The 24,999-nt window shown below is 47.2% G+C and overlaps 1 protein-coding gene across 1 annotated transcript in view; it reads right to left on the reverse strand.

Annotated features, from left to right (window-relative positions):
• Window positions 1-10,452: 10,452 nt before the first annotated feature.
• Window positions 10,453-24,999, reverse strand: part of LOC123745768 (uncharacterized) — a 34,955-nt gene continuing 20,408 nt past the window's right edge. Inside the window, exons 5-6 of the mRNA XM_069321833.1 lie at window positions 18,895-19,074; window positions 10,453-12,818 (exon numbers count right to left, since the gene is read on the reverse strand). Coding sequence (XP_069177934.1) covers window positions 12,309-12,818; window positions 18,895-19,074 — 690 coding nt within the window. The 3' untranslated portion in view covers window positions 10,453-12,308. The remainder of the gene's footprint in view (window positions 12,819-18,894; window positions 19,075-24,999) is intronic.

Below are 24,999 nucleotides of genomic sequence, written 5' to 3' on the forward strand. Positions count from 1 at the left end.
TAAAATTGTTTTTTTCAGTCGATGAAACGAATAAGTGAGCAGAAGGGGCTTCCTGCTGGCTCGACATCTGCTGTGTTGGGTCCTGCCCCCTGCTCTTTCCCCAGTTCCTCCCTGCTGATCCTCTCCGTGCCCCTACTGCCTCACTGGCAGTGACTTCCACTGTATTGCTAGCCTATCTACCACTCCTTCACTAACAGTCACGTCTATATCGCATTCTTCTTGTTCTGCTGGAGGACCTTACCAACATAACCGCACTTGTGTCTCCCATCTTCTCCGGTGCCACCCTTAAGTACAGAGCTGAAGGTGAGCCGTCGCTGCTTCAGTCATGCTCTGTAATACTTCTCAATGAATCACAAGCTTTATGTAGTCTCAAACGTGACCAAGAGCGGGGCATTCTCCTCGCAAGGTCCACTTAGACTACAGTTGCTACAGTCGTCTACCAAAGGTCAGCCTCTCTACTTTGGTCAGTCGGCTCACCAACTGGCAGTAGGAAAAAACTGAAGCTGTAGAGTGAAGGTTCCCAAACTGCAACGCTTCATCAAATGTCTGTGCTTACTCTAAACTCCGGATTTGAATCAACTTTGCAGATTCAGATAGTTGCTCCAAATGGGCGAGGCCTGAAGCAGAGCTTCACCTAAGACATTTATGCAGTGAATGAGGTGCTGATCATTCACAAGCTGAAATTGGTGGTGAATGTACAATCAGGTAATTTTCCATTAGTTCTCCTGGGTAACACGACTCCAGAAACGTCTTCTCCCCTCGTGGCGTCACGCTGTGCCAAGCGTTATCTTAAATTCTAAAATGTTTTAGATAATAAAAATGATGAAATAACACACGCATTATTAAATGTCATATATCCCAGTTAAAATGTACATTATTTTGCAGTAGAGCTGTTAAAGCGGACTACAGGTTCCATAACAGAGGGCAGGACTGTGAAAATGTGTAGGTAGGTTGAGTTAACGAGACGAAAATGGTCCAATTGCCCCAGGGATTAGACCTTAAGACAGGTCAGCCAGCAACCTCAGTCTATCCCAGCTATGAAACTCTTAGAAATCCTGGGTGTCATGCCTAACTTGGAGGATGAAGATCTAGGGTTGAAGTCTAACTTTAAACTAAAGACAAAACTCTGGGGAATGGAATGAAGGCAGGCTACCCAGGGAGGGCATCATGCTCCCAACCTTCACATCCAGTGGCACTACACACAACACATTCCCCACTGAAGGCTCTGGAACTTCGATCCGGGATCATTTCCGCGCCTTGACCATCAGCTGGGACCTGAGAGCGGTATGAAAAATGATCTTTGTGAGCACTGAATCGACTGGTTGAACCTAGAGCAGTACTGGAGAGAGGCACATACTTGGTACAAGTATTAGGAACTACTGCAGTTTCTCTATTACTTTTCCAGAAATTGTATATATAATTTGTTTCCAATATTCATAATTTTGCACAGCTACACATTGTTAATTACAGGTGTAGGAGACCGTGAGACATGCCCTCAAGATGACGACCTTTGAGGGAGAAAAAACAGTAGTCTCAGTCACCCTGGAAGAGTCCAACTTCAATATTCCAGGGAAAAATCTGAAAATTACTGACGAGATCTTTCTTAAAATGCTAAAGTATAAGTTATAACATGCTAAAGTATAAGCTATATTTGATTTTCCTTCACACACAGCTTTTATCATACATTTTCTTTCATGTTTTCCACCACTAGTAATTTCACTGACCATGTTGGTGGATTATTTTAAGATAGCCCTACAATTATGTTAGTTTTGAGGTCTTGTATTTTGTTCAGTGAGGGGTTCCATCAGTGGCTCCCCAACACTGTTCACCTGGAAGTTTCCAGACCTTGGGTACCACATGACACTTATAAATCAGGAGCGCCTACCAGAGACCAGGTATTCCCAAGCTGCGTCAGGCATGGGTGGTTCTCGGCATGTGATCCCTGTGCCTGGTACGGCAGCATCCGCACGCTCATTTAAAGAAACACCAACATGGCTGGGAACCCAGCAAAACTCTACAGATTTAAATTTACTAGAAATAAGAAACAGCCAATGTTGAATCTCGACGACCACGGGATGGACAGGATTAAAGGACCCTAGAGCCATGAGGGCACTGCGAGAGTCAACTACAACCACAAAGGAGGATTGACAACGAGAAAACAGGAAACGGAGAGCTGAGAGAATAGCATAACGTTCCGCTGTGAAGATGCTAGTCTCCGAAGGGAGGCGACACGCATAAGTGCGGTCAGGAAAAACAACAGAGTAGCCTATACTGTTCGCAGACTGAGATCCATCGTTGAAGATGGAAACGGAACGGGAGTGTGAAGAAAAGTGCTCAAGGAAAAGGCGTTTCAGAACTGTAGGAGGGGTAAAAGCTTTAATGATGCGGGTCAAGGATGTTCAAAATTTTGGAAGAGAGGACTCTCCACAGGCGGCAAGGAAGGAACAATACGAGGAGAAATATTAGAAATACGAACTGAAAGAGAATCCTGTAAGCGAGATAGCCGGACAGAAAGAGGGAGGTGGCGAAGAGGAACGAGAACTACAGGTGGGGTAAAAGTCTAAGCTCGACAGAGGCGAGAGTGAGTGTGTTGTAAGGACCGCACAAGATAGCGACGACAGTAGCGATCACGGCGGTCCTGGAATGATAGGAAGCCAGTGTCAACATACAAGCTGTGGGTGGGAGTCGAACGAAAAACACCAGATATGAGGCGCAACCCAGAGATGAGGCACCCAGATGAGGCGCGTATGGTACAAAGCATCAAGACGGCGAAGAGTAGAAGGAGAAGCAGACGAGTAAGCAGGGCCACCATAATCAAGTTTAGACAGGACGAAAGGCGAATGTAAAGAGAGGAGTGTGCGCCTATTCGTTCCCCAAGAAGTACGGGACAAAATGTTAAGGAGGGTAAGGGCCTTAGAGCATTCAACTCGGAGATAAGAGATATGGGGGTGACCAAGATAAATGAGTGTCAAAGATTAACCCCAAAATCTTAGTGGAATCCCTGTACTCAAGGGGACGATCATAAAGTGACAAAGAGGGACGAAGAACGACATGCTTCCGAGTAAAGGTTATAGCACAAGTCTTAGACGTAGAGAACTTGAAGCCATGATCGGTGGCCCAAGACGACACGGCATCAATTGCAAGTTGAAGCCGCCGTTGAAGGAGAGGCGAATCATCACCCCGACAGCAAAGGGTAAGATCGTCGACATAGAGAGCGGAGAAGATGCCAGAAGGAAGGGAGGAAAGAAGACTATTAAGGGCAACCAGAAAAAGAGTATTGCTCAAAAGACTACCTTGGGGTACACCCTCGTATTGCCGAAAAGGGGAAGAGAGTGGTACCAAGCCTCACTCCAAAGGAACGACGAGAGAGGAAACTTTGGGGAAAAGAGGGAGATTCCTACGAAGGCCAAAAGAATGAAGTTGGGACAGAATATGATTCCGCCAGGTAGTGTCGTTAACCTTTTCCAGGTCAAAACGGACAGCAACAACGGAGGTCTTCGCGGCAAAAGCAGTACGAATACAGACCTCCAAGTTCACAAGGACATCTGTTGTGCTGCGGCACTTGTGAAAACCTAATTGAGAAGGGGAGAAGTAGTGATAGTGTTCTAAGAACCACTTCAGACGAACGTTAACCATAGGTTCAAAGAGCTTGCAGACACAACTCGTGAGGGCAATAGGGCGGAGGTCCTTAGGGGATGTCCTGAGAGACCCTGGTTTCCGAACAGGGAGGACAACAGCATCGAGCCAGTTCTCATCGACTGATGACGACTCCTAGATCCGATTATACAGACTGGCGCTTCATGAAGTGTCCCCGAGTTAAGCGTGTATGGCCGATACGCATCCTTGCCAGAGCCGTTGGCGCCGCCGGTTACGGTGGTAGGAGGAAGGCCACAGGGACACACCACTAGAGTGGGCAGTTTGTTACCAGTAAGAGAAGATCAACAACCCTGTCAACGGGCAAGAATGGAGGAATGATTTACTGGGTAAAAGTCGAAATAAAGAATACCTTTACGGGAGATGGAACAAATGCAGATAGTTTCCTTAATGGCAGCGTCCGCACGCTCATTAAAAGACAGGCCAATATGGCTGGGAACCCAGCAAAACTCTACTGTCTTAAATCTACTGGGGATAAGAAACAACCAATGTTGAATCTCGACTACCACCGGATGGACTGGATTAAAGTACTCCAGAGCCATGAGAGCACTACGAGAGTCAACTACAACAACAAAGGAGGAGTGACAGCGAGAAAGCAATAGACGAAGAGCATAAAGAATAGCATAGTTCTGCCGTGAAGATGCTAGTCTCTGGAGGCAGGCGACACGTACAGGTGTGGTCAGGGAAATACAAGAGAGTAGCCTACACCATCTGCAAACTTAGACCCATCGTTGAAGATGGAAATGGAGCGGGAGTGAAGAAAAGTGCTCAAGGAAAAGGCTTTTCAGAACTTTAGGAGGGGTAAAAGATTTAGCGATGTGCGTCAGGGATTTACAAAATTTAGGAAGGGGGACCCTCCACGGGGGCAAGGACTGAACAACACGAGGAGAAATATTGGTAATACTAACCGAAAGAATTTTGCAGGCAAGACAACCAGACAGAAAGAGGGAGGTGGTGAAGGGGAACAGGAACTACAGGAGGGGTAAAAGTCAAAGCACAACATAGGCGAGTGTGAGGGGGTGTTGTAAGGACTACACAAGGTAGCGAAGACAATTGCGATCACGGCGGTCCTGGAGACACAGGAAGCCAGTGTCAACATACAAGCTGAGGGGTAGAAGTCAAACCAAAGGCACCAGAGCTGAAGCCCAACCCAGTATGGTGCAAAGGATCAAGACGGCGAAGAGTAGATGATGATGAGTAAGAAGGGCAATCATAATCGCGTTTAGACAGTACGAAAGAGGAATGTAAAGTGAGGAGCATGCGCCTATGCGCTCCCCAAGAAGTATGGGACAAAACCGTAAAAAGGTTAAGGGCCTTAGAGCATTCAACTCGGAAGTAAGAGATATGGCGTCACCAAGACAAACGAGTGTCAAAGATTAACCCCAAAAGCTTAGCAGAATCTTCGTACACAAGGGGATGACCATAAAGCGACAAAGAAGGACGAAGAACGACAGGCTTCTGGGTAAAAGCCATGGCACAAGTCTAAGTTGCAGAGAACTTGAAGCCATGATTGATGGCCCAAGACGACACGGCATCGATCGCAAGTTGAAGCCGCCGTTGAAGGAGAGGCGAATCATCACCTCGACAGCACAGGGTAAGATCGTCGACATAGAGAGCGGAGAAGATGCCAGAAGGAAGGGAGGAAAGAAGACCATTAGGGGCAACCAGAAAAAAAGTAGTTCTCAGAACATTACCTTGAGGTACACCTTCGTAATTGCCAAAAAGAGGCAGTGTGTGTGGCACCAAGACTCACTATAAAGGAACGAGAAGAGAGGAAGTTTTGGAGGAAGAGAGGGCGATTATCATGAAGGCCAACGAAGTTGGGACAGAATATGGTATCTCCAGGTGGTGTTGTAAGCCTTTTCCAGGTCAAAAAGAACAGCAACAATGGAGATCTTTGCAGCAAAAGCGGTACGAATATAGACCTCTAAGTTCACCAAGACATCAGTCGTGCTAAGGCACTTGCGAAAACCAAATTGAGAAGGGGGAGAGGTGGTGATAGTGTTCCAAGATCCACATCAGACGAACATTGACCATACGTTCAAGAGAGTTTGCAGACACAATTCGTGAGGGCAATAGGGTGGAAGTCCTTAGGGGATGTCCCAAGAGGCCCCAGTTTCCGAATATGGAGTATAACGTCATCGAGCCACTCCTCGGGGACTGACGACGACTCCCAGACCTGGTTATACAGATTCAATAAGTACTGAGACGTGCATGGGAGATGGCGAAGCATCTCTACTGCAAAGAGCAGTGGAGTTATGGGCTCCAGTAAAAGCTGGTGGGGGGGGGGGAGAAAGGAATAACCACGAAAGTGACCAGGATGAGCACCAAACATCAGCCTCTGGAGACATACACAAAGTGGTGAAAATTGTGTAATCAGAATGTGGAGTTCATGGATGTTGGCATCAAATCCACGAAATCCATTGAAGAATAGACATTGACAAAAAGAGAAGGGACAGCAATAGAGAACAATGAAGAAACAAAGGTAAAGAACACTTCATATTAAATAAGCTCAGGATCAGGGTCAGCGAAATCAGGGTTAGGAGGCATGGGGTAAACTGAGTAAGGATAGAGGGAAGGGAGGAGGAGGACAGACCAGAGGCGGATGGGTAGGGTCCAGGAGACAACCGTGAGGGAGCGATCAAAGACAGAAGGACGACAGGGGGGGGGGGACAGAAAGCGGGGAGCGCACCCCAGCAAAGGAAACAATCGAGAGGGAATCGGGGGCTAAAGAAACCTCCATAACTGGGACAGGGGGCAGTCCCTCGTCTGTGTCAGGTAAGTCCACTACGGGCTCGCCATAGTCCGTGCTACTTGGAACTTTTTGTTCCAAGTAGCGAATCTTTAACAATAACAACATTGGACAGGGGTCTCAACCACCGAAATGGGATGGGACTGAGCGATAGAGTCAGAGGTGGAGAGGGGGGGACGAGGAAGAAAGCACTGCCTTCTTACCCGCCGGGGAGGAGGAAGGAGAGGAGCCAGGCTTACGTTTCTGACTCAAAGAGACAGGTGTTCCAGCAACAACGTACTGGGCGACAGACACTCTTGTCTTAATAGGTGAAAAAGAACGGGTGTGAACAACATGAAGATTGCTGGGAGGATGATGGACAACAGCCAGGACAGACAGGTGGCGTGGAGGGCCAAGAGACTAGGAGAAGAAGGGTCGGGGGGGGGGGAGATGGGAGAGAAGACACAGGAGACATAGGAGACATGGCAGACTGGGTAGAAAGGAGGGGAACTCCAGATGGAGAACCAAGAGGGGGGGACCCGTCGGGACAGAACGTAAAGGAACAGGGAAGGAGGCGGTGGGCGTGTCTGGGTGTAAAGCCTGGAAACGGTCGAGACAGAATATGGTGGGAAAGACGAGGAGAGATAAAACGCAATACGCGAGCATAAGATACGCTAGTGAAAGGGTTGAGACAGCCGACTTTGCGTCTCGCTTCAGGAAAAGACAAATGATCCCGGTGTTTAAGGTTGAGGACGGCTTCCTCAAGTTTGAAGTGGATACACACACGGAGGAAGGTAGGGTGGGCCTCACCGCGATTCGGGCAGCGAGCCTGGGAAGAGCACTTTGTCTTAGAGTGACCTTCGTCCCCAACACAATATCCATACTTGTGCATTTGAGAGCGCCATGCCCAAACTTCCAGCACTGATTGCAAAGTCTAGGAAAGATTATGTGCTCATGAACGGAGCATCTGGCACCAGCAGGAATTATAGAGGGCGGAATGGTCCTACTATCAGAGGCGATTTTCACAACTCGAAGGGGTTGGTGGCGACGACCACGAGGAGGTCGAGTGAACATGTCCACCCGGAGGACAGAATGGCCTTGGGATTCGAGGATATGTTTAATATCCTCATGGCAGTCTTTGAGGTCCCTAACACCGGTTGCAACATGGTGTGGGAGGAGAACAGTGGCATTTAACCGAGCATTTTTGTAGACCCGAACAGGGGTCTCCCCAATGCAGGACAAAGTGGCTAAGTGAGTAGCTGCATCCCGAGGAGCAGCAGCAATGACACTCTTACAGTAATTGGTGGGGTTAAAAGTCACAGGCATCTACTGAATCAACAAGGTGTTTATGGAGGGAGAAATCGTCAGGAGTAGAATCCAGATGGTTGAGATCACCGTATTTAGATCACGAAGCATGACCAAACAAGACGTTGTACGTATTAGTATGGGAAGGAATCGTGCAAGTGCGGCTGTGGCGGGGACCCCGTCGAGAACCCCCAGAGAGGGGGGTTAAAAGGCACAGTAGTCACAATAAGAAACGGAGCCTTGCCAGGGGACAAGGTGGTCACCACTGGGAGCTTGGGACTCGATCCTACCACAGAGGAGGGAAGGAAGCGGGTGGGAGGGGAGTAGTCTGGTCTGGGACCAATGTAGCGGGGGCTACAGAGCCCGGTCTTCCATCACAGTCCAACTCAGGGGCCTGGTCCCACACCCCCATGAGCCTGGGTAAGAGAGGTCGTTTCGTTTTCCATAAATCATTAATTTAAAAAAGTCTGGGGCCTGGAACCAAGGGATACCACCTACCAGGGCAGCCAGAGAGGCCAAGCACGGGCCAGTGTAGTACGGGCCAAGCACGGGCCAAGCACGGGCCAGTGCATCGTCCCCAGCGGTGCTTCCTCTTTTTAACAGGGTGAGTCCTACTGCTTCGTCCATTCTCCCACACTGGTGCAAAGACCTCATTCTCCCTTGCGCCCCGGCCTGGACACCCAGCCATCCACTTGGGGCAACCTCCTCATGGGCGATCCTTCCAGCGGGCGGTACAGTGACTCACAAGGGCCCTACATGGTGCCCTTCTGCACGTACAACACCCAAAGAGGGGCAGGAGAGGGGGGGGGGCGAAGGCAACCCTCACCAGTCCCAGGGAGGTGTATGTGAGCCCCTCACAACGCCAAGGCGACACCACGGAGGGGAGGCAGTTGCAAACCCATCCGTGAGAACGTTAGACACGCATCACATGTGAACCTCGCAGATAACCAAACCAAGAACCCAAAAGGCGAGTTTCTCGAAGCCTTTAGCTCCACAGGACAGGAAAAAGAAGCAATCACCCCCACCAATCCAACACCAGACGGTGACAAAGCCTCAGGCAAAGCAAGTCCATCGCATAAAGGGAAAGTGAAGCCAACTTAAAAAGAGTCCCTTACTACACCCAGCTAAGTCTGAAGTTTGAACTTGACCAACTGGGACTTCCACAAGGAACCTGCACCCCATCCTCCAAAGACCCAAAAGTGATTCCATGCACCTGCAAAACTCCGTTTATGAATGAAAAATGGTTTACACAAGACATGACTGTTGACGTTCGATCACTTCCGGAACAAGTGCTTCAATGACGAATTTTGTTCAAACCACAACGCTATAAATGCTTCACCCACGTACTACAAATTCAAATCGCCAACAGAACCTAAACACCTAACCTAAAATATGCCTATATATGCACAATATGCTATTATTAATATATATTTGAGAAAATCCCAGTTTTGAATGAACAGCGTGTGAACATTTATGAATGCGTCTGTGGGGTCGACTGCTGGATGTAATGGACTTGAGTCGAGGACGGGTTGGAACCTGAACGCGGTGAGCTGGGAAAGAACCAGTCAGCTCAGCCGACATCCCCAGTTGACACCGAGCCTAAACTCTAAATATGAAACACAAACCAGTAACATTAAATTACAAGCATAATTTGTTATTAGAACTATACACAAATTTCTATGATAATTATTGTATTATCTACACCATAACTTGCCTTTTTTATAGAAAACGCATCTTTCTTGCCATCACCATGCATACTGCAAGCAACTGAAAATAAATTTCCATTGGGCGGAAAATTGCCACAGGAATGCGAGAGGCAGCCTCAGAGGCGAGCGCGTCAGCCTCAGAGGCGAGAGCGTCAGCCTCAGAGGCGAGCGCGTCAGCCTCAGAGGCGAGCGCGTCAGCCTCAGAGGCGAGCGCGTCAGCCTCAGAGGCGAGCGCGTCAGCCTCAGAGGCGAGCGCGTCAGCCTCAGAGGCGAGCGCGTCAGCCTCAGAGGCGAGCGCGTCAGCCTCAGAGGCGAGCGCGTCAGCCTCAGAGGCGAGCGCGTCAGCCTCAGAGGCGAGCGCGTCAGCCTCAGAGGCGAGCGCGTCAGCCTCAGAGGCGAGCGCGTCAGCCTCAGAGGCGAGCGCGTCAGCCTCAGAGGCGAGAGCGTCAGCCTCAGAGGCGAGCGCGTCAGCCTCAGAGGCGAGAGCGTCAGCCTCAGAGGCGAGAGCGTCAGCCTCAGAGGCGAGAGCGTCAGCCTCAGAGGCGAGAGCGTCAGCCTCAGAGGCGAGAGCGTCAGCCTCAGAGGCGAGAGCGTCAGCCTCAGAGGCGAGAGCGTCAGCCTCAGAGGCGAGAGCGTCAGCCTCAGAGGCGAGAGCGTCAGCCTCAGAGGCGAGAGCGTCAGCCTCAGAGGCGAGAGCGTCAGCCTCAGAGGCGAGAGCGTCAGCCTCAGAGGCGAGAGCGTCAGCCTCAGAGGCGAGAGCGTCAGCCTCAGAGGCGAGAGCGTCAGCCTCAGAGGCGAGAGCGTCAGCCTCAGAGGCGAGAGCGTCAGCTTACTGATGCTGAAGGTAAACTAGGGACTGAACGCATATAATTAAATCAATGGTGTCAAAGTATGATATTTCGGCGCTTCACATTATCATCCTTTGTTTCGTGTGGCATCTCCTCCTCCGACTGAATCAAGAAAACATTCGTATTAGCATGGGGGAAATAATGATAATAGTCAAACAGGAAATTCACTTGTATTGAATTGGCCTCAGAGGTTAATAATTACACTGCAAAATATATATTATTTTTATTTTATAAAAATGTATGAAAATATAACTTAACACAAAGCCAGAATTACATATCAGCCACCGACTGATATACAATAGTATACAATAGCACCAAATTAGTATACAATAGCACCTTTAGTATACAATAGCACCAAATAACTTAACGACTAAGTAGTTTGACAACAATAGATCCAAACAAATAAATAAATAAATACTAGTGAGTACATGTACTAGTATACGTGTACTAAGGGGTATATAACTGAACTAAGCAAGGCTGACCTAGTTCAGTCAGTATCATAGCTCAGTCCCGAGTAATGCCTATGACCAGCCTCGACCCAAGTCTTCTCACACTACAAACTCTGCCTCTAGCCTGACCAGATTACACCACAGTAGCTCAATGACGTCTCATCATATTGTAACATTTCAAATATAAAGTATATTGTTGACTGCTACAGTTTTTACTGTCCACCTTTTGGGGACCTCTAAGGTCTAGATCTGTTTGTACTTAAATCATTTACATTAAATATTTAAAGTAATGTAATGCCAATTCAGTTAATTTCCATTTGAATGTTTATAGGTGTAAATAAACCCATGTTGACAATCTTCACTTTACATAAACCTAAATTACTTTGCTGCCAATTAAAGCTCTTCCAAATTATTACAAACTTAATATCGAACTGGTATTAAGTTAAACTGTTCATTTAGGTTGAATCTCAATACAAGAGCGACGTGACAGGCAGACAGTAGGGATCACTGTGCTCACTACACGGCTCTGCGTCTGGATGTGGTTGTCATAAATTAGTGTTGCTGTTTGGTAGCACCAGCGAGGGGTGGCTCGACCCGAGTAATCACCACCACACTGAGACGTGAGAGATTCTTGCAGGTGCAGTCAATACCAAATGGGTCAACAATTAAATGTCGAGTGTCTTACACATTTACTAGAATCTATACAGTTAGCATTTTGGATAATGAGATTAAACATTTTTTGTCATGATGCAAAGTATACAGAATGCAACTTGCCCATAAGATATTCTAGGGACTTTAGTATTTTATTACTCAATATGGTCATTAATGAACCCAATTCTGGGTCTCAACTGGCAGGAAGGTGATGGTTAGATGCGAAAATAGAAAGGCATGGTGATATTGTGGTGGTGGCGACTGATGGAAATGTATGAATGACTAACAGCAAATGTGACGGCGAGTAATTGACAACTGAAGACACACAAGTAATGATTACAGCACTCGAGGTACCAATATTATGGTGACATGGGTGATATTAACAGTAAAGACTGGGGATATGGAATCTATGACGACACAGAGGGTGATGACAGGACATGATGATAATTAACCCTTGAAGTGTTGTTATCGTCTCATGTTGATCAATAGTCATCACCCGGTTGTCTTACAAAGGCTGTAAATTGTTATATATTTATTTATTTACATTTACTTCGGAATTAATCTAGACCTTAAAAACTTAAAAAAACAATTTGGAATTTCTCAATATGAATCTTTTTGGATGACATTACCAGACAATAGTTGTACGTAATACATTGTAGGCCTATACACTACTGAATCACCTTTCTTATTAATTATGTGTAAATAGTTATTCCTCACATTGAGTAAACTAAATTGAAATGCCAGACACAAAGCATTAAGCCCTCACCTTTCATGTCTAGACTCCCGCTCAGGCTATACATGTATACATCGACAGGTTTCGTGTGTATACATACATATATACAGGCCTAACGTACACCAAGCCAAAAACTATTATTTTTATAGCTAAATTTACAGCATAAATTGTTTCAAATAAAGGTTAGTGACATTGCATTTATTTGATAGTGAAGATAAGTAGGACAGAGACCTACAGTGGCAACACAACACCACAGTCCATGACAGTCATCTTAGGCATGTATGTGGACTCGGCTGCTGCCATCACCACACCCATACCCCTCTCCACATAACCAAATATGCCGTCAGATTCATTGTGATAACCTTCAGTAACACCGATGCAAAACTGAGCGCAATGTTCTTGGTCGGGCCAAAACCGTGACGAAACAGCTCCTACTTCGTGTAATTTCCCGTATTCACCCTTCAGGTTGAACAGTACTGAGTGTCCTCCAGATCCATCATTCCACTCATAGTCGCCACCCACGACAAATTTTCCCCCGTCAAAATGGCTGCCTAACCTTAGAAGATTTGTGTTTAAGTAAGTTTTGCCCTGCTGACCAGTGCACAAAAATATAAACTGTCTGGCCAGTCCGGTGTTATGGTTCACCCGTATGTCAACCTGTCCTATTGGTGACCCGTTACATCCCAGGTTAAGAAAGGCCACGGTGGAGGAGCGGTTCAGAAGGTCCAGAACGTATCCGTGCTGTATGTAAAATCATGGATTATAATTTTACAATTTTAACGCACAATTTTTAAAAATAACGTAATTAAAATCAATGAATTACTAAAATTTTATGACATGCCTAGATGCCTAAACTTGAAATCATGTGTTGAATGTAATGAAAAACCTTTTTCCTTGTGTGCCTCTTAGTAGCCGAGATTGCGTACAGGTACCGACAGGTCACTAAAACAACTGAACCAAACCTCCCAGAAATGTCCTGACCTGCTGAGACAAGACCAGAATGCAGCTCATCGTCATGAGGCAAGGGGAAGCCTAGAGAGCTGATATCTACACAAAGAAAATACCCACAAGAAAGTGTACTCAAAACTGTTCACCGAAATGCAGCAATCCGGAGGTAAACCAAGGCAAACCACCATTGCGGCTGACTAACTACCCAAACCGTGATTCACTACCGCCACCAGTATACCACCCAGGTCACCCAGGGTTCTGATTATCCGTTCACCTCACTCACGAGTCTCATATACATAACTCTGAAAGCTCCATGGTTTACGGGCTCACCATAGCCCGTGCTACATGGACACTTCGTTTTGAGTAGCTAAATCTGAAACGACAAAAGCCCCATGGTACCCCCACACAGCACCGCTCCTGTGCCAGGTAAGTCCACTACGGGTTCACCATAGCCCGTATTACTTGGAACTTGTTCCGAGTAGCTAAATCTATCATCCTCCTCCATGGTACCATTACTATTATTCCACCAGTCCACATTCACACTGCGACCCGTTGAGGGTGTGGACACAATACGATCCAAACGTCTGAAGGTTAGAGCTACCACCCCCTAGTCGGTCATGCTTTCTGGAAAAGTGATATTCTTAAGGTCCTGAAGGACGTTACCGGCATCACACCCACTGACATTAGTCGGGAAGGTAATGATATCGTGCTCTTCTTTTCATGTGAGGACGAGATAGAGAAACTTTACCAACGATGCGATACTTCACAAGGAGCACCACCTACAACTTCACTTCCCACGTCAGTTCCTGGCCGAAAGAACTGCTTTTACCAGCAGGACCAGCCAATGGATCGCTGACCGACCGCAACAATAGATCATGGACAATATCGAGGATGAAAATCTGAGCCTGGGTGTATTTAACCTAGAGTTCTGCAGTACCGACAAATCTTCAATGAAGATTACTTTCATCACCATAGCTGCGGCCACCCAGGCTGCCGCACATGGTTTCTACTGCTTCAGTTTACAAATACAACCCCACCAAGTAAAAACGGAACGGTACCATGAGATCCAGCAGTGCTTCAAGTGCTACGAGCTCTCCCACCCCACCAAGTGTCAGCACCCTGTCCAGAAGTGCAGCACTAGACCATCACTACTCCATATGCAAGGCAACAGTACATCGCTGCTTGCTCTGTGATGGCAATCGCCCCGCATTTCCTGCCGCTGCCCCCGCAGACAGGAAAACATCAAGGGCCAGGTTGAAGCCAAGAGAAACAACCCTTCTACCTCCGCGACCAGAGCCCCAGGCGCTCAACCCACCACCTCGGCTCCCACCAACCGACTAGAAAACTTTCCAGCCTTACCAAAGAGTGGCTCATCCAACCTGGTGACCCACAGGCGACCCAGCCTTCATAATGGGGACCAAAGGCTCCACAGGATCCTTCGCAGCCCCTTGCATCACGTGCAGGCATTATTCCTAGTCTTATTAGACTAGCGGAAATGCTTACCGGACAGGACAACCACCGTTTTGCCAGTGAACTGAACATCATATACCTGACAAATGGCCTGGCCCCCATCGTAGCCCCTGGCGCAAGTCTGACCCCACTACCACTCCGGAGACTACTACCAGGACGACCACGGGGTCGATTTCAACACAGACTCCAGAACCACCCATGACCCGGGCGGCACAAAGGTAATTCTCTCTCCAGCTCCCAACACTTCTACCATCACTTCTCAGCAGCCGCACTAGCAGACGTGCTATCTACAAATGCTAACAGCACCACGAACGCACCTGAAATAGCTTCTACCACTAATCCACAACACCTGAGCCTACCTCAGGCTGCGAGACTTGAGACGAAATCAACGACGGATGTTACAGACTCCTCACTCGAAGAAATCTTAAAATTAATAGGAACTCCTCCGCCGCACCACAAAAACGACACCTACTTGATACAAGACCTCATGGAGGCCACCTCGCTAAACTCCAACGACAGCACGGCTCAGCCAAAGAAGAAATGGAAGACCTAGAAGTCTACACTAACCCACCAACTCCATAACCGTTACAGCCAGCTCTCCGAGGCTGAAATCCACCATGAAGATCCCCATCCATCCCCAGATCTTTAGTATCAGCTATTGATACAGATAATGGATCCAGAGAGCCTCCACTTATGGGCTCATAGATCTTTTTGTTCCGAGTATCTGAATCTAAAAACAGCAGCAGCAGCACCATGGTAATAAATCCAACAGTTAAAGAGTCATCTGTGGAACAGATGCAGAGACGCCACTATTGCATTACTTACAGGAATGTGAAGCACTGAAACCCTGCACATCAAACTCGACATTAATCCAACGAGAGCAGCTGCATTAAATGCAAAATCCAGTGACTACATTGATTAGAAAAGTAGTTGAAGAACGGGACACTAGTGAACACTGCATCTATATCCGCCACCATGTTATTGAAACTGCTAAAACCAGTGCGCTAAAACAGAAGCAGAAGAACGGGAGAAAAGAAGCCTCCATTTAAAACGTTGACCCAAATATCACAGTAACAAAGTTATCGCGAATAACCTAACTCAATTACGGGCTCACTAAAGACCGTGCTACATGGACATTTCGTTCTGAGCGGCTAAATCTAAAACAGCAGCAGCAGCTCCATGTACAACAGCAGCAGCTCCATGGTACTACAACAACAACTCCATGGGAAAGATGTAAACATGGGTTGGAATGAGGAGCTCTTCGTCCCTCTCTGGAGGAGCCAATCTGCAAGGCCTTCGCACATATTATGTACAGGCAGTTAGATCAGTGATCGACTATGCCGCACCTGCACTCAAGTCTATCACAACAGTGGAAAAAGCTTTTAATTGCCCAAAACAATGCTATGAAAGCTGCCCTGGGAGCCCCTACGTGGACCAGGCTTGAAACTAAGACTGGAAACGGGTTTGCTTCTCTACAAGAAAGAATAACGCACATAACAGCTGCAATTATCAGTAAGATAATTGTTTTTTCCTCATTCAGTCCCGGTACGACAGGCCATGGTGGTGGGACTTCGCCAAAACAAGGGAAACTCTTGGGCTGCCACAGCGGGAAAAGTCCTAACCAGACAGCAATTAAAAAGCATGAGCCTTGATAGAGGTGGTGATCAGCCACGCCCAAACAACACCTGTTCTCCACTGTGGGAGGGGCCTACCTTCAAAATAGTAATAGAAGGCATTGCAATGAAAAAGGCTGCCTGTGATAAAACAATCCTAAGGCGCATCATAGAAAAGCAAATGAGCAGCATTGCAGTAGCCACCCACATCTTCACAGACGAATCGGTTGACACAGAATATGAGAGTGCTGGCGCTGCTCTTTGTACGGACAGCGTACAGGCATATTAGAGACTGGAAGGACCAGTATCATCAACCCAAACGGAGCTGTTTGCCATACAGCAAGCAATCGCACATGTTATTGCACAAAACACTCAGAATGCAATCATACACAGACTCAAAAGCTGCACTTCAAATATTAGGACAAAAGCAGTGGAAAGACAACGTGGAAATAATTTCCATCATTTTTTATCTTGGAGCAGTCGCTAAAGGCAAAAGACTTGGCATAACTCTAAACTGGATCCCATCACACGTTGGAATCCCAGAAAATGATAAAGCCAATAAAATTGCTAAATTGGCAACTCGTCATCCAGTGATGCATAAAACAATCCACTCCAGCCTAGAGTACATAAACACCATCACCAAAAACCTCTCATACCTCAACAAAGCCCATCTACACCGGAAAATAGCAGAAGGTTCGCCCCTTTTCAATATGGTATCTTCAGGCCACCAAGTTAGAAAGGTTAAACATCCCAAAAGGAATCCACAGGGATATAGCAGTACAGTTATATTGACTACGTCTAGGTTACAGATGTAACTGGGAGATTGGTGAACCCAGACAGAGGGAATGCATCTTCTGCCAAACTGTCACAGAAAAGCCATCTCACTATCTCCTGGAATGTCAAACCACCAACAACCTTAGAAAAGCTTTAAGAGCCCCTGAATCTTGCAGTAACTACCCTGAAGCTATCAACACTGCCACTCATCTGGTCAAAAAAAAAGGTGTCCAGCAGTTTGTCACCCTCAAGCACTCAAGCAGTATCCACCCCCGAGATAGCAGCCTGACTATTTAAATGCGACCTCAGCACAGTATACATTCACTAAAAAAAAATCTACTTACGGGCTATTCATGCCCGTGCCACCACCTGGTTGGATTAATCTTAATCTAAGAGCTCTTTAGCAACCCATCCTCAGGCCAGGCTCGTTAAGATTGCGGTCAACCCCCTACTCGACGCACTCCTCAATTTTAACTATTAAAAATTGGTTTCTCATTTATATTATATAATGCAATTCTATGTATAGTTAGTGCATATTAGATTTTATGTTCTGTTGATCATTAGTGTCGTGGATTGTCTTGGCAATGACCAATCCTAAAGGGTTTTTCTGATATCTAACAAAGATTAGGGAAAGGATAGGTCCATTAAAAACTGAGACAGGTCAGATAACTGATAATAAAGTAGTATTTTGAAAAAAATATTTTATCTATTTACTAAAATGGAACTTAACATTATGCCTTCAGCCAAACAAGTCTGTGGGTGGGAAAGAGGATAGGTTGACTAGTTTAGGCGTTACCAGGGAGGATGTTATTAAACAATTAGTAAAACTAAAGCCAAACAAATCCCCAGGGCCAGACGAAGTGTTTACCAGGGTGCTTAAAGAATGTAAAGGGGAGCTTTGCGAGACATTGTCTACTATATTTAATAAATCAGTCAGGCAGAGTGCCAGAATCGTGAAAAGTTGCTAATGTGGTACCAATTTTTAAGAAAGGAGATTGATCACTTGCGTCAAACTATTGGCCAATTAGCCTTACGTCTATTGTGGGAAAGTTACTCGAATCAATAATTGCAAATACCATTCGTCTTGAAAAACATGAATTAATAAATGATTCACAACATGGTTTTACAAAACGCAGTTCATGTTTAACAAATTTGCTGTAATTTTATTCCAGTATAGTTGAGGCAGTTCATAGTGGTAATGATTGTGAAGTGTACCTAGACTTTAGCAAAGCTTTTCATACAGTGCCACATGAAAGATTAAAAAGAGAGCCTCATGGTACTGGGGGTGCTATATGAAGTTAATTAGGACATGGCTGTACCATGCCCTAATTAACTTCATGTTACCTGACCTGTAACAACTTACGGGAAAGCCCTCTCGACATTTCCACAAAACCGGGGTTCTGCCAGATTAAAGGTTGGCTTCAAGGATACTCTTAAAACTGTGGATGAAACAGCCGTAGCTGCCACACCCACCACCATGACCCAGGAGTGCACGAGCCAAAGCTGTACAGAGCCCCAACCAAGGGAAAAGGCTGGCAAGGAAGAATAGAATGCCAAACCACAGTGAGCAGGAGGGACACTTGAGCCCAGACCAAGATGCCTGGATGGCAAGGTAGACGAGGCAGCCAGTTCTCCAGGTCATCCATGGTTAGGTTTAGCTCGCAGCAATGATCGTGCGCTATGGCTGCCACAGGTTGTTATATTATTGCAACCAGTTGTTTGCTTTGATTCTTCACATTTCTGTCTTTGTCTTGGGTATATCTCTGATCCCTGGGCTCCACTCGCCTCGGGCTTTGGTACCAGCCCTTGGTACATCTTGGGAGATCTAAGAGGCCTAGTGTGGTTTCCGAAGCTCTGGCAATACCAGTACTCAAGCTTTGAAAGCTACTGTAGAGGCCTTACCTTGAGGTGCTTCCGGAGCTTAGCGTCCCCGCGGCCCGGTCATCGACCAGGCTTTGGAGCCCTACCAGACAAATTTATCTCCTACACAAGACGAAATGTATAATAGTTACCTTGAGTGTAGCAGCAAAGGCGGGCAGAGGCTGCTTTATGAGTGAATGAAGGCACAGTCTTCCCTCTTTGAATGTTATCCTTGCGTAGTAAGTGTCATCAGCTAACTCCTTGACAGCAAAGACCCGGCCAGCTATCAGCAGCTTCTTGACGGGCTCGTTTAAAAAACGAAGGTGTTCGACCTGTGGATAGCATCAGCTGCATTATTTTCCATTGTTAGTCCTATCATCATTTATAGGTACTGTCAGCCCCCCCCCCCCCCCCGTCACCACACTACTGTGCAGAACGTCACCCACCGCTAATTTTTACTGTGCAGTATAATTATCAAAAGACCCTCATCTGGAATGACTGTGTAGCATCATCAGTGTCTCTCGATATTCACAAGGCACTAAATATAACTGAAAATTACAATTCGAGAACAAAAGCACTTGAGGAGAGCGCTTTCGGTGGTATCCGAGTCGCCAAGGATTATATCGAGGGCAAAATGGCCTTGAGGTACATTAGGAAAGCACGATACGAGCTTCCTGAAAATTAAGACATTTCACAAGGAGGGGCACGACAAAGAGGGACAATAAGGAGCTGGGCGGCGTTGTGCCCGTGAAATAAGCGTGTATGGCCAACTCATAATTGAGCAAGAGCAGGTTGACATACATGATTGTGGGGGCGAGTTAGAGAGATTGGAGACCGACCAACTACAGGGAGCAACGGAAACAGCAGGGCAAGGCCGACAGACTGTCTACCTGGCGCAGGCCTTTGGCAGATCTCCCACACCTTTACTTCTTGTTACCCTGGAAACAGCCTGCAGGAGAAGAGAAGTCTGTCACCCTCGACACAAGAGTTAGATTTTAATGTTAGGTAGGGACTGTCTGACTGTATTGACACCTCTTCGTGACTTTGGGGAGGGGGCTCCCAGGGAGTAATCAACCCCCCCTCCTCCCCCTGCCTAACAGCAGCCATAATTATCGGCCAACTTAGACCTACCTGTGAATAGGGCAATTTAGTGGGAGTGAGGGAAAAAAGTGTTCAGGGAAAATGTATTTCATAACACTAAGAGGGGTTGAAGCCTTTCTACCATGTGGGTCAGGGTCTTGAAATATTTTGCAAGTGGGATGCTCTGCACTGGGGGGGGGGGATCCCAAGAATGCAACGACAAGAGAAGACTTTGCTAACATGAACCGAGAGGGAATCTTGCAAGAGACATCAGTACAGACAAAGGAAGGTGGTGAAAGGGCCCACTTGAGGGGTAACGGTCAAAAGCATGGCATATGCCAGCATGAGGATGTTCTAGGCACTGTGCGAGGCAGTGAAGGCAGTAACAATCACCACGATCCTTTAGAGACAGGACGCTGGTCTCAACATACAGGCTCAAGGTAGAGGAACTAAAGGAACCAAAGCCGAGGCGTAACCCAGTGTGGTGCAGAGCATAAAGACGACGAAGAGTTGAAGGGTAGGCAAAGGAGTAAGCAGGGCAGCCATAACCATGTTTAGACAGCACGGGAGAGGCGTGCATATATAGGAGTGCGCGTCTATCAGCTCCTCAGTATGGGACAAGATTGAGTAAGGCAAGGGCCTTAGAACATGAACTGAGGTAAGAGATACGTAGTAATCAGGACAAACCAAACCGAAAATCAACCCCAAAAGTTCAGCAGAATCTTCATAGAGGGTAACACTTAAAGCGACAATGGGGGGGGGGGGAACGAAGAAATTAACTTTATTCAGATTAAGTCATAATGACAAGTCTTGGTTGTAAAGAACTTTAAACAATGATTTGCAGTTTGGAGATTTGAAACTTTAAACAATGATTTGTATATCCTAGAGGCGCAAGGTTATTCCAGGCCGATGCCTTCACTCGACCCCCTCGTGGTCGCTCTCTCTCTTTTTTTTTTTTTTTTTTTTTTTTTATAGATATATACAAGAGTTGTTACATTCTTGTACAGCCACTAGTACGCGTAGCGTTTCGGGCAAGTCCTTAATCCTATGGTCCCTGGAATACGATCCCCTGCCGCGAAGAATCGTTTTTTCATCCAAGTACACATTTTACTGTTGCGTTAAACAGAGGCTACAGTTAAGGAATTGCGCCCAGTAAATCCTCCCCGGCCAGGATACGAACCCATGACATAGCGCTCGCGGAACGCCAGGCGAGTGTCTTACCACTACACCACGGAGACTGTTTCTCAGACTCAGTTTCTCAGACTGTTTCTTGGAGACTCATCTCCTTCGAGGAGTTAGTTGAGGGTCGGACCCTTCCATCTTCCGTAATTCTTCCTAGTGACCGATTCTCCGCTCAAGAAAACATCCCCTTCTCCTCTCTTCAGTAATAGGCGTTGGAAAATTTGACACGATTCCTCGAAGGGCAATAGAAAGATGTTCCTTTGCCCCTTGTGTGGTGACCCTGGTCATTCTAAGACGAGACTGCTCTTCTCTCTTAAGCTCGCTGCATCAACTGCGACAAAGCCCACCCTGCCTCCTACACGTGCATGCGCTATAAATTTGAGCAAGCCATCCTTAACACACTGATCGTACATCTTTTCCCAAGGCGAGGAACCATGCTCACCATCTTAATTCTTTCTCAGACATGACATATGCCAGTGCGTTGCACCACACTTTTTTTTGCCCTTTCTTAGCTCCATAACTGTTTCCAACCCTTAATCCCTGACATCTCCACTTGCGCTCCTCTGCTATCTGGAGGCGAGGGTATTCCTAAGGGATAATTGACCAGCGTCTCCACCCTTCCTTTCGTCTCCTCTTTGTCTTAGTGTCACTTTTGCACCTGCTCTCTTCTCTCCGCTGTGATCTTCACCTTTCGACCCCATATTTCTTCTCTGCCCTTCCCTGCTCTTGGCCCTCCTGAACAAATGTCCGTCCAGGCCAATATAATCCATACTCTTCCCAGCCGTCTGTGTGTTGTCTGCTCTCGTTACTCTCTCACAGGAGGGGTAAAAGCCAAAGCACGACAGAGGCGAGAGTGAGGTTGCTGTAAGGACCGCGCAAGATAGCGAAGAAAGTAGCGATCTCGGCGGTCCTGGAAAGAGAAAGCCAGTGTCAGAGTACAAGCTAAGGGTAGGAGTTGAACTATAGGTACCAGAGCTGAGGCCCAACCCAGTATGGTGCAAAGGATCAAGACGGCGAAAAGTAGAAGGAGAAGCAGAAGATTATGCAGGGTAACCATAATCGAGTTTAGACAGGACAAGAGGTGTGCGCGCCTATCCACACCCCAAGAAGTATGGGACAAAACCTTAAGGAGGTTAAGGGCCTTAGAGCATTCAACTCGGAGGTAAGAGATATGGGGCGACCAAGACAAATGAGTGTCAAAGAATAACCCCAAATGCTTCTCGGAATCTTTCTACACAAGGGGATGACCATAAAGCGACAAAGAGGGACGAAGAACGACATGCTTTCGAGTAAAAGTCATGGCACAAGCCTTGGTTGTAGAGAACTTTAAGCCATGATTGGTGGCCCAAGGTGACACGGCATCAATCGCAAGTTGAAGCCGCCTTTGAAGGAAAGGTGAATCATCACCTCGACAGCAAAGAGTAAGATCGTCAATATAAAGAGCGGAGAAGATGCCAGAAGGAAGAAACGAAGACCATTGAGGTCAACCAGAAAAAGAGTAGTGCTCAGAACACTACCTTCGGGCACACCTTCGTACTGCCGAAAAGAGGCAAAGTGTGGCACCAAGCATGACTAAAAGGAACGACGAGAGAGGAAGCATTGGAGGAAGAGGGAGATTACCACGAAGGCCAAAAGAACGAAGTTGGGACAGAATATGGTCGTGTCATAAGCCTTTTCCAGGTAAAAAAGGACAGCAACAACGGACGTCTTCGCAGCAAAAGCAGTACGAATTTAGACCTCCAAGTTCACCAGGACATCAGTCGTGCTATGGCACTTGCGAAAACCAAATTGAGAGAGGTGGTGATGGTGTTCCAAGAACCACATCATACAAATATTTACCATACGCTCAAAGAGTTTGCAGACAACTGAGGGCAATAGGGCGGAAGTCCGTAGGGGAAGTACCGAGAGACCCTGGTTTCCGAATATGGAGTACAACAGCATCAAGCCAGTCCTCAGGGTGTGGTTATACAGACTCAGTAAAGACTGAGACGTGCACGGAGGGAGATGGCGAAGCATCTCATAATGAATGTCATCCGAGCCCACTGCCGTAGATCCGCAGAGAGCCAGGGCAGACTTAAGTTCAAAAAGGGAAAGGATCGTTATAGGGAAGACGGAGACGAGTGTGGAAATCTAGGGGATGAGATTCAAGAACAGGCTTTCGAAGGAAGGAAGGATTGAGGAAGATGAGAACCAGAGCTAACAGTAGAAAAGTGGGAACCCAGTTCGGTAGCGACCTGCACTGGGTCCATCACAAGAGTACCAAGGAGGTGGAGAACCGGCGAGACATCTGGAACGAACTTGCCTGCAAGCTTGCGGATCTTCCAGATCTGTGGAAGAGGAGTATCGGACGTAATGGTGGAAACATAAGATTTCCAACTCTAACGTTTAGCTGTACGGTTGGTCCTACGGGCCACCCCACTTGCCTTCCGAAACAAAGCAAAAGAATCAGCCGTCTACCGGCGGCTGTGTTTCTTCCAGGCTGCACGCTTACAGCAGACAGCCCGAGCACAGCTCACATTCCACCAGGGAATGCGCTTCCGCGTGCACCGGGAGGTAGAGCGAGAAATAGAGCGGAGGGCAGCGTCGAAGACTGTCATGAAAAAGGATGAGGGCGCGAGGAAGAGGCAGAGAGGAGAGGTCAGAGAGAGTAGCACGGAGGGTGAATACGTTCCAGTTAGCCTTGGCAAACTGCCACCTAGGGAAGGAGAAGGGGAGGGTGGAAAGAGAAAAGTTAAACGAGGATGGGAAAATTATCACTTATGGAGGACATCAAGAACCCGCCACGTGAAATCTAAGTAAAGGGACGACGAGAAGAAAAAGATCAAGACAGGAGAGGGTGCGAGTCCGAGAGTCCACATGAGTGGGCTCACCAAAATTCAGAAGAGATAGAGAAGAAGGGAGGACGAACGGTTCGAGAAGGCAGCCTCAGTTTGTCAGATCACCCCAGAGGGAATTGTCGACAGTTGAAATCACCCAAAAGGAGCACTGGCTCTGGCAAGAGTCCAGGAGGTGCTTAAGTTCAGGAAGAGAAAGCGGGACATATGGGGGGGGGAGAAAAATCGAATAGATTATATACCATTTACTCACAAAAATACGGGCAGCAGAGCAATGGATAGGTGACGGAGGAAGTAGGGGGACGAAGGGAATATCAGAACAAATTAAGAGAGCAGTAGAGTTATGGGCCCCAGAAAGAGCTGGGGGGGGGGAGAAAGGAATAACCACGAAAGTGACCAGAACGAGCACCAAGCATGGGTTCTTGGAGACAGTGGTGAAAACTGTAATTAGAAGTTGGAGTTTCATGGTAGTTGGCATAAAAATCCATGAAAATTCCACTGAAGAATAGACATTATCAAAGAGAAAGGACAGTAGCCGAGAACAGTGAAGAAACAAAGGTAAAGAAGAACACAGTATATTAAAGAATCTCGGGATCAGGATCAGCAAAATCATGGTTAAGGGGCATGGGTAAACTTAGTAAGGATGGAGGGAAGGGACCAGGACAGACAGACCAGAGGCGGACTGATGGGGTCCGGAGGAGAAGACAACCGAGAGGAGCAGTCAAGGACAGCAGGAAGAGGGGGGGGGGTAGAAATCAGGGAGTGTACCTCGGCAAGGGCAGCAACCGAGAGGGAATCGAGGGCAAAAAAAAGCTCCATATCTGGGGCAGGAGGCCCGACCACTGAAAGGGAGGGGACGTAGTGATAGAGGGAGGAGGGCGAGGAAGAAAGTGATGCCTTCTTACCCGCTGGAGAGGAAGGAGCAGCAGAGCCAGGCTTACGTTTCTGACTCAAAGAAACAGACGTTCCAGTAACAACGTACCGGGCGACAGACTCAATGGTCTCAGCAGGAGAAGAGGAACGGGAGTGAACACCGCGAAGATTGCTGGGAGGATGATGGACATCAGCCTGGACAGACAGGCTGCGTGGAGGGTCAAGAGACTGGGGAAAGGGTTGGGAAGAAAGAGTGGGGAGAGATGGGAAAGAAGACATAGGAGACAT

The sequence above is a fragment of the Procambarus clarkii genome, chromosome 10 (assembly GCF_040958095.1).
Source record: "Procambarus clarkii isolate CNS0578487 chromosome 10, FALCON_Pclarkii_2.0, whole genome shotgun sequence".
Classification (NCBI taxonomy): Eukaryota; Metazoa; Arthropoda; class Malacostraca; order Decapoda; family Cambaridae; genus Procambarus; species Procambarus clarkii.